The sequence below is a fragment of the Spermophilus citellus genome, assembly GCF_964194105.1.
Source record: "Spermophilus citellus genome assembly, chromosome: 18".
Classification (NCBI taxonomy): Eukaryota; Metazoa; Chordata; class Mammalia; order Rodentia; family Sciuridae; genus Spermophilus; species Spermophilus citellus.
In genome coordinates, this window is record NC_138200.1 from 66494261 (window position 1) to 66507190 (window position 12930).

At 65.2% G+C, this 12930-nt stretch overlaps 2 protein-coding genes across 11 annotated transcripts in view; both read left to right on the top strand.

Annotated features, from left to right (window-relative positions):
• GSE1 (Gse1 coiled-coil protein) overlaps nucleotides 1-12930 on the top strand; it is a 298010-nt gene that overhangs the window by 257601 nt on the left and 27479 nt on the right. For 6 of the 10 annotated variants that reach the window (XM_081273130.1, XM_081273128.1, XM_081273131.1 and 3 more), the window contains one exon: nucleotides 10207-10425. The exons of 2 other annotated variants lie outside the window; for them this stretch is intronic. In XM_081273130.1, the coding sequence (XP_081129256.1) occupies nucleotides 10207-10425 (219 nt within the window). Of the gene's footprint in view, nucleotides 1-3711; nucleotides 3735-7167; nucleotides 7273-10206; nucleotides 10426-12930 lie in introns of those variants that run through there. 2 more of the 10 variants (XM_081273137.1, XM_081273136.1) reach the window with 2 other exon arrangements.
• COX4I1 (cytochrome c oxidase subunit 4I1) overlaps nucleotides 1-12930 on the top strand; it is a 327664-nt gene that overhangs the window by 191060 nt on the left and 123674 nt on the right. The gene's annotated exons all lie outside the window — the stretch shown is intronic.

Below are 12930 nucleotides of genomic sequence, written 5' to 3' on the forward strand. Positions count from 1 at the left end.
CTCTGGAGGAAGCAGACCCATGAGCACTTTGTGGTTTCAGAGCAGAAGGGGGCCCTGCTCAGCTTAGCATCTCTGCCCAGAGGAAGGAGAGCAGGGCAGGCACAGCGCCACTCTGTGGCAGACGCAGGGCCTGCGCCTCCCGGTGGTCCAGGAGTCACTCCCCTCCACCCACCAGACAGGTGCTGCCTGGTCCTTAGCTGAGGAAGGGGAGGCTGTGGGCTGCAGCCCCTTGCTGAGGGCGGGTGCTATTGCCTTCTCTTCCAGAAAAGCACAGGTGAGCCAGACCTGGCTGCCACCTTTTCTCTTGCCCCCAGGAACTCGCAGGGGCTTGTGGAGTCAGCGTGCAAGGCCGGTTTTCCTGGCCCCGGCAGGAGCCCTGGAATTCCCAGCCCGGGTTCCTCCAGGTCCAAAGCCTGCCGAGGTTGGACGGGAGCCCTCTGGGTAGCATGTTAATTACCTGCGCTGTGGAAACTGCAGCGGCCTTTGAAACCACAGAGCTACGAGGCCTGCCTCCTCCTCCCCCCAGTCCTCGCCAGGAGAGCTGCTTTCAGCCTGCAGAGATCCCTGTTTCAGGTGACAGCGCAGCCTGGTGACTGCTGCAGGCCAACTGTCTTGCTTTAATTCCTGCCCCCATGGAGTCTCAGATCTCGGCGGCCTGGCCAAGTGCAGCAGGGCTGTGAGCTGCTGGCTTCAGTTCCCCTTGCTGGCCTTTCCTCCCTGCTCAGGCCACAGCCTGGGAGGGGACGTTTCTGAGTGTTCCTGTCAATGAGAATTTATTGAGCGCCTCCTCTGAACCCAGCCGAGCGCTCGCGGCCGGGAGGTGCAGACAGATAAAACAGGACCTCGTCCAAGGCAGCCGCGCTCGCCTGCCAAGACGCGCACTCGGGGGCCTTTTAATCTCACTTCTGCAGCCGCCTCCCCCGCAGCCGCCTCCCGCGCCCTCCGGTCCAGCAGCCAGAACCACACAGGGCTGCTGCCCTGTCTGCCTGACCCTCGCCCTGGAAGTCGGCTCCAGGCCCTCGGCTCCTCCTGCCCTGGCACCCCCATGCTCACCCCCCAGGATAGGACCCTGAGAGCCTCTGTCCCCAAGGCCAGGCCCCAAGGAAGGGCTGCAGATAAAGGGGCAGCCCTGGAGGTGGCCTCTGGGTCTGCCCTCGTCTTCCAAGCAGTTAAGCAAAGGAGCAGATCAGGCTGAGCTTGAGCCTTGGGGGGCCCCAGGGGCTGGGGGTTTCTGGTGAAGACACCAGCCTGGCTGTCCCTCTGGACCTGGTGGGGCCTGGGCGTCTGTCTAGCCCCCCAGGGCCGGCAGGGTTCTCCCCACAGAGGCTCTACCAGGGCCTTCTGTTGTGAAAGAAGTGGGTCCGGAGTTCCTCGTCCTGGGGAACGTGACCCAGAGGCCAGAGACTGCCCGTCTCCAGAACTGGGTGGAAAAGGGACTCCACGTGGACGTCCTCTGGGGGCTGGGTGCCTCTCTGGCCCAGGGAGACTGTGGAGAAGCGGTGGGTGTAGATGCCCTGCCACAGCCCCTGGTGTGTCTGGGCCCCACGTGGGCACTGGGTGGGACAGGGAAGGTGGCTCTCCCCTGGCCCAGGGTGCTTGGAGCACCTTCCTAGTGGGCTTCCTGGGGGGGCATGTTTGAGGGCTGGGGTCTGTGGCCAGTCCCCCGGCTGGAGCCCTGACTTCCTGGGAGTTGAGCGGCTTCATGGCGTGGGGGCCACTTGTGGGTCTCCCCCAGGTCCTTCTTAGCTGTGAAGTGGGCTCCCTGGCCCTGCATGGGTACGCACCAAAAGCAGGTGATCGGGGCCTGCCACTGTGGCCCGGCCCCAGGGAGCTCATGTGCTGTTCCTGTGTGCTGCCCTTGACTTGCGTGGCCTGGGGCACTTCGGGACCCTGGCTGTCTCACTTGCCGGACAGGAGCAACCCAGGTTGCCTGTGTCCTCAGACGGAGGGTCAGTGCTCAGAGGTCACCGCGGCAGTGGCGTTCCTGGGGATTTCGTCCACGGTCCAGAGGCTCTGTCCCACGCCAGGCAGTGTGGGGTTGAGGGTGGCCCAAAGGCCAAGTCAGTCCCTTCAGATCCCCTTGTGGCCAGGGTTAACACCAGACGCGTTGTTCAGGCCCCCTCCCCACCCCAGACCTCCCGGGGTCTCGTGCGCAGGCAGGCCACTGCCCTTTGGAGGACTGAATTGGACTTGGGGCCTGCGTGCGGAGGCGCTGCAGCCATGGCCTGCCCTCCCCCAGCCCTGCCCTCTTGCACTGAAATGGCGGTTCCCCGGCCGCAGGCGGCTTCAAGGTATTGACCTGTGCGCCTTTGGTCGGAGCTGTATTGATGGTGGACAGGTTAAACCTTCCCGAAGGAAAATCTGTGTCAGTGGAGGACGACGGCTCACAGGTGGGGGCCAGAGCTGGGCGCCCTTCAGGGACAAGTGCCTTCCCAGAGTGGAGCCCCAAGGCATGTCGCGTGCCTTCTGACCCGTGTTCCCGGTTGGCTTCTGGGGTTTAGTGACCAGATGGGGAGGAGCCCTGCGTCCTGGCCCCCAGAGGTGCTGCAACCTCTCCGGTCACTTCTGGTCACAGCCTGGCTTATGGGGGGACGTTGGCTGTGGTGCAGATGCTGGGTGTGGGGCACCTCTCCCCCTGTGTCCTTCCTACCTCAGGAGGGCCTGACTTGCCGGGGAGGGACTGCCCCGGGTGACCAGGGAGGAAGGGGCTGGGGGGCTCGTCCACTGCCTGCGGTCAGCCACGGAGGAGGAGCGGGTTCCAGCCTCCTGGAGCCCAGAGCAGGCCTGTCGGACCGGCCGTCTTCACCATCTTGATGGGGTCGGGCTCCTCCCCAGCTGCCCAGTGTGTGGAGATCTTGGCATGTGCAGGGAGGTGTGTGGCGTGTGCCTTTACTGAAGGGCCTGTGTGGCAGGTGGCCTGAAGCTGAGACCCCAGAGTGAAGTCTGGGTCCTGGGTCAGGTGGGGACACTGGGGGAATCCCGTCCTGCAGGCTGTGGGTCTGCCCATCGTCCTCTGTCACCTGGTCACTCCACAGATGAGGAAACGGTCTCCACTAGCGTGGGGCCTGCTGGCCTGGGGTCCTGCTCAGCCCTCGGCCTCCGAGATTGGGGCTCTGGTTTCACCGAGGGTTCCGGCCACGGCTGGGGCTTGCGGGCAGTGAAATGCAGGCCGAGGTCTCTGCTGCTCTTGGTCAGACTGAGGTCCAGGCCTCTCCCTCTACCTCGCACCCCTCCTCCAGCTTGTCCCCAACCTGTGGGAGCCCCCCTTTCTGGGGATGTGGAGCCCGGACCCTGTGGCTGAGGCCCGGGCAGTACATTCTAAGGAAGCACAGGGTGAAGTGGGTTCCCTGGGTCACTGAAGTCCCCCGGCTCCTCGGGGCTGTACAGGGGTGCCCCACCTTACGATGGCCCCACTGAGCCCAGAGAACTTCATCCCTGGGTCCATGAGGGCAGGCCAGGTCTGGGTCAGGGTGCTGAGGACCCCTTTAGACCTGCAGGGTTGCCCCTCAGTAGGTGGTGGGGGTGGCTTGGGGCGGGGAGCTCCTGCCTCCTGATGGGTGGCTCGGGGCTTTTCCTGTCCCGAAGCCCGTCTGTTCCACGTGATGGTTTCCAGCAACGATGTCCGGGCACAGAATGTGGGGCTTTGAAGACCATAGAGGAGCCCCATGGGGAGATGTGATGAGAAAGACGGAGTGTTCTGGCTCCCCGACCCCACCCCTGAGCCTCCTTTCCAGGTAGGTTATGTTAGGGGACGGGGTTACCACTCGGCTTCTATTCAGGGAACTCTTGCCCAGGCTCGCGGCCACGCACCGACACACACAGGCCCTGTGGATCACGGGTTGGCCTCCTAAGCTCAGGAGCGCAGTACACTCCCGATGCGCGTCTTTCTGGGAGGTTTGTGGGAATCGGCCGAGAGCAGCTTGCCACCTTGGCACTTGGCACCTTAGTTCTGGCCCGAGGAACTGGCTTTGGTTAAAGTGAGACCACCTTGGCTCCTGCAGTGCTGTTCCTTCCCAGGCCTGCCCGCAGCTCAGAGCAGGGGGACCCACTCCTGGCCCTCGGCACCCGTGCCACTGGGCCTTCTAGCACTGCTGAGGTCACTCCTGGACCCTGCTCCTGGTTCCCGGGGGGTCAGGGGGACCCTGGAGCAGTTCAGAGACGCGGCACTGCAGGGCCAGGAGCTGGGGACCCGTGGTTCCTCCGTTGTCTTCTGGAGCAGCTTCCTGTCCCCTGGGTGGGGGCGGGGGCTTGGGATACTGGCCTCTTGCAGCCCAGGGGAACAAGATTTCATGCAGTGGCCTCTCATTCAGGTGTCACTGCTCACAGGGCCTGACCTTGACCCTGCTGGCCCCGGGCTGCCTCCCATGGACACTCGGTGGCCTTGTCCCGGCAGCTTGGGCATCTCTCCTGGGACCTCTGGGCCTCATTGGATGCCTCTGCGGAGGCTGGTGGCATGCACTGAAAGGGCCCTTGTGACGTACGGCAGGAGGGTGGCCTGGCTGGCCCAGGTGCCGCGGGCTGCCCGGGGCTAGCCCAGTGGCTGCGGAGCTGGTGCTTGTCCCACCTGTAGCTTGGGCACAGCCAGCCACCTGCAGGGGTGGCAGCCGGCCCACAGTCTCATGTTCAAGGGAGCGCGGGCGGGAAGCGGGGCTCGCCCCTGGGCCCAGGTGAGGTGAGGTTTGCAGCCTGGGCTGGAGGGCTGGCCCTGTGCCTGTCCCTCGTAGTCCTTGGGGGTGGCCTTGGGCACCGTCTCCCAGGTCTCCCAGCCTGTGGCCTTTCTGGTCTGCCTTTGTCCTCGCTGTGGGTGGCATCCTGCTCTGCTGCTCCCCTCCCACCCGCCCCACGGCCCCTCGCTGCTCCAGCCCTGGGTCTGTGCGTCAGGCTTCTGCACGTAGCAGCCGCTTAGAGTAATCGCGTCAAATGTCACCGCCATCTGTTGCCCGACTTTGTCCCTCGCCTCACCTGGAACCTCCGGAACGCCCGATCTGTGGCCTCAGACCCCAGTTCTGGGTGACTCTTGGGCATTCTGATGGCTCTCCGGGTGCCCCCACCCTGCCGGTGTCATCCATGTCGCCCGTGGGGCTCCCCCAGCTGCGACCCCCGGTTTGACCTGGCTCCGCGCTCCTCCCCGTCCACCATGCAGGTGGCCTCTCCCGCACACTCTGCACCCAGCAGGGGCCCTGGCTAGCCTGGCGACTGGCAGTGACGTGTTGGGGACAAACCCTGGTGTTGCGTCCCCCTGTTAGCACAGTCCTGTGGACGTGAGGGGTGAATGGGGCCGCGGCAGCTGCCTGGGAGCCCCGTCCTGTTCCCCTTGACTGGGTTTCTGGTGGGCAGCTGCTCCCGCCTTGCGCGCGGCTCGGCTGTGCGCCTGGGAGGCCCGTGGCCTCGTGGCCAGCTTCATGCAGGGGTGCCCAGCTGCCCCCTCCTGCCTGCTGTTCCCGGCCCTCCTGGTTCTGGGTCAGGAGCTCGGCCATCTGCTCGGGCCGTGCCTCCTCTGGGCTGGTGCTGCCCTGGCTCTGCCAGCCGCCGCCACGGGCACTGACCTTGGAGAGGGGCCTCCCTGGCACGAGCCGAGGCCCCCTCCCTGGTCCCACCCAGAGCTACTGCCGCTCCGAGTGTGGGAAGGAATCATGACTTGATGACAGAGCTGCTCTGGGGACCACATGGCACCCTGTGCCACCGTGCCCCCAGTCCCCACAGCTGGTGACCCCTGGCCTTGTTAGGGCTGCAGGAACATGTCCCCTTGGGGGGCAGGGATCGCTGGGGGACGCCCTTTATTTGTTCACAAACATTTCTCTCTGTGGTGATGGAGAATCACCAAGAGGGGTGATTAGAGAATCCAGGTCCAGATTGTGCGGGCGGCCAAGAGCGGAGCCCTGCCGCGCAGCCTCGCAGGGTGTAATTAGGGGGGCTGCCGGGGAGGGGGCGGGTTGGTGCTTGAGCTGGGACCCAGCAGAAAATTCATCTCAGCTATTAGCTTGTAATTACAGAGCACGGAGGGAGCGGGCCTGGGGTCTGGGGCCGGGCAGAGCAGGCATGAAAGGAAGCAGTAATTACGGGATCCACGGGAGGCCGGGAGGGAGGCTGGGAGGGAGGCCGGTGTGCTGATTAATAATCCCCCTTGTGGGAGGAGGGGGTCAGGGACCATACCTAATGGGGCCGGGAGGCCTCCCCTCTTGCAGTCCTGCTGTCAGGCCAGCCGGGGCTCCGCCCTGCAGGCCAGGACCCAGCGGGTGTGTGCCGGTGTCCCCTGCCAGGCAGCTGGGCTCCTGCTGCCCTGTTTCAGAGCATTGTGCTGCTACTGGCCTCGCAGAAACCTGGGCGAGCACAAGGGAGGCTGGGGCGAAGGAGGCTCACCGCGGGTCCACGGTCAGACTTGGCTGCCCACAAAACAGGCCCAGCCACCTTGTGAGCGTGGTCAGCGGGTGTTCATTCCTCTCTTCCTGCGCTCTGGCTTCTGGTGGTAGCCCAGGGGTCTTCAGCTCTGTTTTTAGGACTGGACTTTTCCTGACCCCTGGTTGGAGTGTGACCAGGGCTGAGGGGCCTTGGGGTATCTGGATAAGGCAGCCCTTCTTTCCTGGGGAGCTGAGCTGGCGAGAAGGAGCCTGTCCAGACTTGGTACAGTGATGTAAAAAATGAGAGGCAGGCAGGCAGTCTCCTGGCGGATCTGGGCCACCTAGACCTCTGGCTCGTTTTCCTGCTGAGCAGCACATGTCAGGAGAGCGTGTGCGGTGCACAGCCCCCAGCCCTCATCCATCACAGGCCTCATGCTGCGGAGCCTATTCCCAGCTGTTAGGATAATGAATTCAGATGAGCTGATAATGTCGATGAGAATCCAGTCGGTGGCCAGGAGCGCAGAACTTAATAAATACCTCTCTAATGAGGGGGGAGTAGGCACCTGCGCCCCTGGGGGCTCCCTGCTGCTGCCCCTGGGGCTCCACAGTCGCTGTGGCCTGCCCTGGCCTCTGCAGACCTGGGTACCAGCGGTCCCTGTCCCATCTATGGAGGGGAGGGCACACAGCAGCCGCCAGCTGAGGCCTATGGACCGGGGGCAGGCGTGAGGGCATTCTGCAGCGGCTCCCTGGGTCCCCGAGCGCGGCCACTTGGGGCTGCCCCTCCCCAGGCACACATGCAGCAGAGCTGCTAATTTTAGGTCCCTAATGAAGCTGCTATTTTAAGTGGCCTGACATCAGCAGAGCAGCTCCCCAGGCTGAGGAGCACACTGGCACCGTCTGCAGTGCTGGCTTCGGGGGACCCCCAGGGACCAGGGTGAGGAGGGTGGTACCCTTGGTCGAGGCTGCTGGCGGCCCCCTTGGGGAACTGGTGCTGGGCCTGATGGGGGGGCAGGGCTGACATCTGGATGTCCTCAGGAGCTGATGACGATCTTGACGGGCAGGGGACAGTTCTGAGGACGGGGGACATATGCTACCAGGTCACCATCTCTTGGAGGACTCTCGTTTTTTCCAAAACCTGGATCAGGGCAGAGAAAGTGGAACCCAGGTAGAAAGGACAAGCAGTCACTGGGGCACACAGGGGCTTCAGGTGCAGTCTGTGGGACCCCAGTGCCATTTGGGGTCCCAGATCCCAGTCCACTGTGGCACCTGCCCAAGTGGACAGCAGCCTGCCTCTCGTAGCGTGGGCATCGCTGGCTGCTGGGCCCTGTGTCATCTTGATGACACAAGATGACACGACCTCCCAGGTGGGAGGCTGAAGCAGTCCCTGCCCTACACTGGTCCTGACCCTGCCTTCCCCCGTCTGGGACAACTCTTTTTTGACCCTCGGGTTGGAGGGCTGGCTGGTGGTCTGATTGCAGTGAGAACAGCCTTTTCCGCGAGGCAGGGTGTCTGCAGAAGGCCACTCTGGAATCTCTGGTGGGGAGCACGGTGGAGGCTGGGTGGAGGCTGGGTCGGCACATCTTGCAGCCTCCCTGCAGAGCCTCCACCTTGGCTGGGAGGTGCAGCTTGGGCCTGATCAGCGGCAGAGCCTGCTGCGTCCTGCGGGCTGGTGAGGGCCAGAGGGCTTGCTGCTGGGGTGGGGGCTCCCTTGCAGCTGCTGGCCAGAAGCCCCCTCTCAAGGGGATAGTGACCACCTCTGCTCAAGTGGCTGAGGCCAGGGCCCTTCGCCACGCCAGGGCTCAGAAGGCAGGCGCAGGTCTGGTCCTTACTCCGAGAGGGGAGTCGATCTCTGCCTCCTTTATTGCTGCTCTGGGATGGAGCCCAGATCCCCTGTCGCTGAGCTGCACCCCCAGCCCTTTTCAGGTTTTAAGACAGGGTCTCACTAAGTTGCCCAGGCTGGCCTTGAACTTTTGATCCTCCTGCCCCAGCTTCCTGAGACCCTGCGGTCACCAGCTGACCAGGCTGTCTGGAAGGTGGCCTGCGGCCTGCTGGGCTGTCCCTGGTGGGCGGTGTTTCTGTGCACAGGCTCCTCCCCTGCTGTGGGGCGAGGCCTGTCACCACAGCAGCCGTGGTAGCCTCCCAGGGTGTGGGTGCTCCAGGCCTGTGTGGGGCGGGGCGGGTCACCACAGGCAGGAGTCTGACGCTTCTCCACGCAGCTCAGTTGCCCAGGTTGGGGGCAGCACAGAGCCGCAGCGCGGGTCCGGGTCCTGACTCGTCCTGGCTGGAGTCTGTGCCGACAGGCCCTGGGTCAAGCGGCGGCTCTGCCGGCCTCGCTCGGTGGCCCCTGTCGGTCCTCACGGGGTGGACTTGATGGTTGCCCCTGTGTGACAGGAGGAGACCTGTCTGGGCTCACACATCTGAATCCAGGCTGTCCTCCCCGGCTGGTCCCCTGGGCCTTTCTGTCCACCCTGGGCACTGGCTGTGCAAGGGGAGGGTGCTGGAGGCGGTCTGCAGGGGTGCAGCTGGGTGAGGTGGGTGCTCACGGGGCGGGCAGAGACCAGGCCCACTTTGGGGCTCCGTGTCTGTCAGGCTTGAAGGTGGGTGGCCGTGGGACCAGGCTGCTACTGAAACTGGGCAGTTCTGGAGGTCAGGCTGCGGGGTGGGGGGGACCCTGTGACTCCTCCTGGGAGCCGAGCAAGTGGGGAGACAGTGGGGCCAGCACCCTGGTCTGTGGGCCTCCTGCCGTGGGCGCTGCCTGGCCCCGGGAGGCCGGCTGGCTCGTCACGGGCCCTTGTGCAGCCTCTGCTCCCGAGGCTTGAGCCCTCGCTGGAGGGGCCGCGCTTCCTGGCCTCCTGCCTCAGCAGCAGCCCTGCAGTGTTGTCACCCACATGCCTCCAAGTGCCCGGGAGGTCCTCCTCCACCATCAGGAGGGGGCAGCGGCCAGCTCCACCTGACCCTCCAGACCTCAAACTCAGGGTGCACCTCCAGGCACATCCCCCCTGGAGAGGTGTGCCCGGGCTTGGCCAGGCTGCTGGCTCCAGGCTCCAGGCTCCAGCAGGGGTGTGGGGTGCTGGGTCCCTTCCCGCTCTCAGGCTCTAGTGGGTTCGGGAAACGCATCGCTTCTTGCTGCCTGTGGCCCTGCTGCCCCTGCCAGGCGCGAGGCCACTGGCTGACTTCTCTGGGAGGTGCGCACAGCGAGGGAGCGGGACCTGGTTGTTCACGGGGCATCTGGCCTCCTCACTGATAGTTGGGGCACTGGAGAGGTGGGGTTGTGACCTGGGCTCGGCCCTGCCAGTGGCGGGGGGTCAGCTGCCGTCCAGAACTTGGCCGAGTGGCGGAGTCCTCGTGCCGTGAGGGGCTCAGGATGGCTCCGTGTCCTCCCCGCCTTCCCCTCCACCCGCTAGGCCCGGTGACTTGGAACTCGGGAGAGTGTGGAGTGAGGGCCCTGGCCTGTGGGGGTTCGGGCCCTGGGTCTGCATTGACCGTCCATGTGGACAAGGCCACGCGGGAACCTCGGTTTCTTCCTCTCTGACTCTGGGACAGTAGCAGTGCCCACCTCCCTCCCCAGAGCGCAGCCGCCGCTCCCAGCTGTCCTGGCCGGGAGCCTCCCCTGCACGGGGCGGACTCCCTGCTGACCTTGCTTCGGCCGGAGACCCTGCCTCCCTTCTAACGCCTTTTGCTCTGGGACGCTGGGTCGCCCGGCCCTGGTGTCCAGGGCGGCTGTGCTGGCCCGGTGTCTCCGTGCCTGGCTGGGCGCGGTCTGCCCCTGTGTGCAGCCTGCGCTCTGCCCGCCTGGCTCTCTGCAGGCTGCCGCCGCCTGGTGCCGGCTCTGCTCTCCGTGACCCTGGTTCTTCTTTTCCTGTTTCAGGCATGAGCCATGAGCCCAAGTCCCCTTCGTTAGGGATGCTTTCCACCGCGACCAGGACCACCGCCACCGTCAACCCCCTCACCCCCTCGCCACTCAATGGCGCCCTGGTGCCCAGCGGCAGCCCGGCCACCAGCAGCGCGCTGTCGGCCCAGGCCGCGCCGTCCTCCAGCTTTGCCGCTGCGCTGCGCAAGCTCGCCAAACAGGCGGAGGAGCCCAGAGGTAAGAGGCGCCAGCTGCGCGAGGGCGAGACCAGGAGGCAGACAGGTGGCGCTGCCCGCCCCAGCCCCTCCCTGCCGCTCTGCTTGGCTCTGCTCCCCTCCGCCTCTCCTTCCTCGGCCGGGGCTGCCGGGTGGGGTGGGGAGGGGGCCTGCTGGCCGCGGGACCACAGTGGATTTAGGGGCTGTGGTGCCCCTGTGAGTGTCGCTGAAGCCCCGCCGAGCGCTCAGGGTGGCCCTTGCCCAGTCAGCCGGCGCCCCGGCTCGGGCCTGCCCATCCCCCCTGGAGGGGAGCAGGGGGTTTCTGGACACAGAGCAGTGTCCCCATCCTACCCCATCACCTGAGTCCCAGGGTGCAGAGGCCTGCCTTCTGGTGACACCTGGGCTCAGACCATGTGACCCGGGACAAGAACTTGTCCCTTCTGAGTCAGTGCAGGGAGGCGCTCTAGGCCCTTCCACCTCTGGCCTGGGGCACCTCAGACGCCAAGGGCTGCTGACGAGCAGGAACAGTCGTGGCCAGGACGGCTGGAGACGGCCCTGTGGGTGCTGGCTGGCCCCTAGAACCCCAGGCTCCTCCGAGGCAGGGGCTGAGGACACAGGAAACCTGGGTGACTCTCTGCCGGGGCTGCGTCCCTTGGGCCTCCGGCTCTGTGGAGCAGGTGTTGGCCCTGACCCAGGGGCCAGGTCTTTCGATTCTGGCTGTCTTCTCTCCAGGTCCCTTCTGTTGCCGGTCATCAGGAGCAGCATGGGGAGAGGTGGTGGGTGCGTGTGGGGACTCTCCCTTCCCGCCCCCTGCTCACCAGGGTGGAGGTGGGGCTGCACCTAAGCAGTCCCCCTGTCGGGAGGCCAAAGAGCAAGTGCCTGGAGGAAGCGGCTCCCTGCCTCCAGGCTTGCGGGGTGGTGAGCAGGTGTCTGCTGTGGCCTGGGTGGGGACACACAGCAGGACACTGAACTTGGAGTCCAGGCTGGGCCGTCCCAGCAGAGGCACAGAGGGAAGGGTGAGAGGCCTCTGGGCTGGAGTGTGCCGGTGACTTCTTGCAGGCCAGGTGCAGGCTTCAGGGGACAGTGCTCTGGAGAGGCCATGAAGTGCACGGAGAGGCCATGAAGCATCCTCCCGCGGTGGCAAAGGGAGCAAGGCCTTGTTTCCTCGGCTGCCCCAGCTGTCCCTAGCGCCTGGCTCCAGTGGTGGGCCAGCATGTGGCTCAAGTGTCAGAGCCTGCCCGGCCTCCCTGGCTGGGAACTTGGTGTGCCTCTGTGTGCAGGTGGCTGGAGGACAGGCACTGGCCGCGGGTCCCTGCTCCCTCTCGACTCTGACCTGGGGCTCTGGTGTCCGGGACTTTGCAGCAGAGAACCAGAGCAGGCTGGCAGGCTGGTGGGGCCCCTGTGTGACAGGCGCGTCTGTCCCCACTCTGCTGATGTGTCAGCTCGCTCCCCTGGGTGAATACTGACCAGTGGGAGAACCCAGGACACTGTGGTGTGGCCAGGCCAGCACCTCGCCCCCCGTTCTGATGACGAGATCTGGGGGCTTGCTGGGGGCCACAAGCCATCCCGAAGCTGTTGGAGCTCCAGGTCTCACCCGGGCAGCCCCAGACCTGGCTTCGTCTTAAAAGTCCTTGGTCATTTCCCAGCATCCTCCCCCCACACCAACCCCAGATTTTGTGTCACCCCAGCTTGGACCTGGCTGTGCCCTCTCTGTAAAGTAGGCTGATGTCCCTGAGCGGGCTGTGTGGTCCAGGTGGGGGGCTGAGGCTTAGGAAGAAGGGATGCAAGTCCTGTGCTGCCTCAGTGTGGAGGTAGACTTGGAGAGCTGGGGTGAGGGTGCCCGAGACCATGCCCTGCTGACCACCTCCCGTGGGGGGTGTGCTGTGCTCTGGAAGCTGGGCGGGGGCACGTGGACTCGGGTCTCCCCACGCCTTCCCACCTTGGCTGGCTTCTTGGATATGATTCACAGGGGAAGAGTCGTCACCCCGCGGAAGCTTGTGCTGCAGCCATGCCCACTGTAGTCCAGAACATTCCCCTCCCTGCCCTTGGCTCCCATGGTGGCCATGGACCTCGCCTTCTGGTCTGCTTGTCCCGGACATGGCCTGCTCCTGGGCTGTGTAGTGGGGGACTGGGCCTGTGCTCTCCCGTGGCTGAACCCCAGAGGCCGGCATGTGGGTCCCCAAGCTGGAGGTGTGGGGGGGAGGTGGCCTAGAAAGGCTCTCCCTGCACCCCACTGTGGCCACTGAGGGCCGCCTGCTGTGTGCCTGGCCTGAGGTCTCCGCCAGTGTGCCACCCTGGGTCCCTGTCAGCCTTGGCAAGTGGCAGAGGGGCCATTCCAAACGCTGAACACTTGTGCCCTCAGCATGGCCTGTCGTGTGTCCATGTCTGCCCAGATGGGACAGGAGCCGCAGCCAGAGCCAGCTTCACTGCTGGCCCCATGCTGAGGGGTCTGGAGTGAAGGGATGGCCACCTCCTGGGGGTCAGGAAGGCGTGAAGAGCCGGCCGAGCTGTGCCGCTGCCCCGCAGG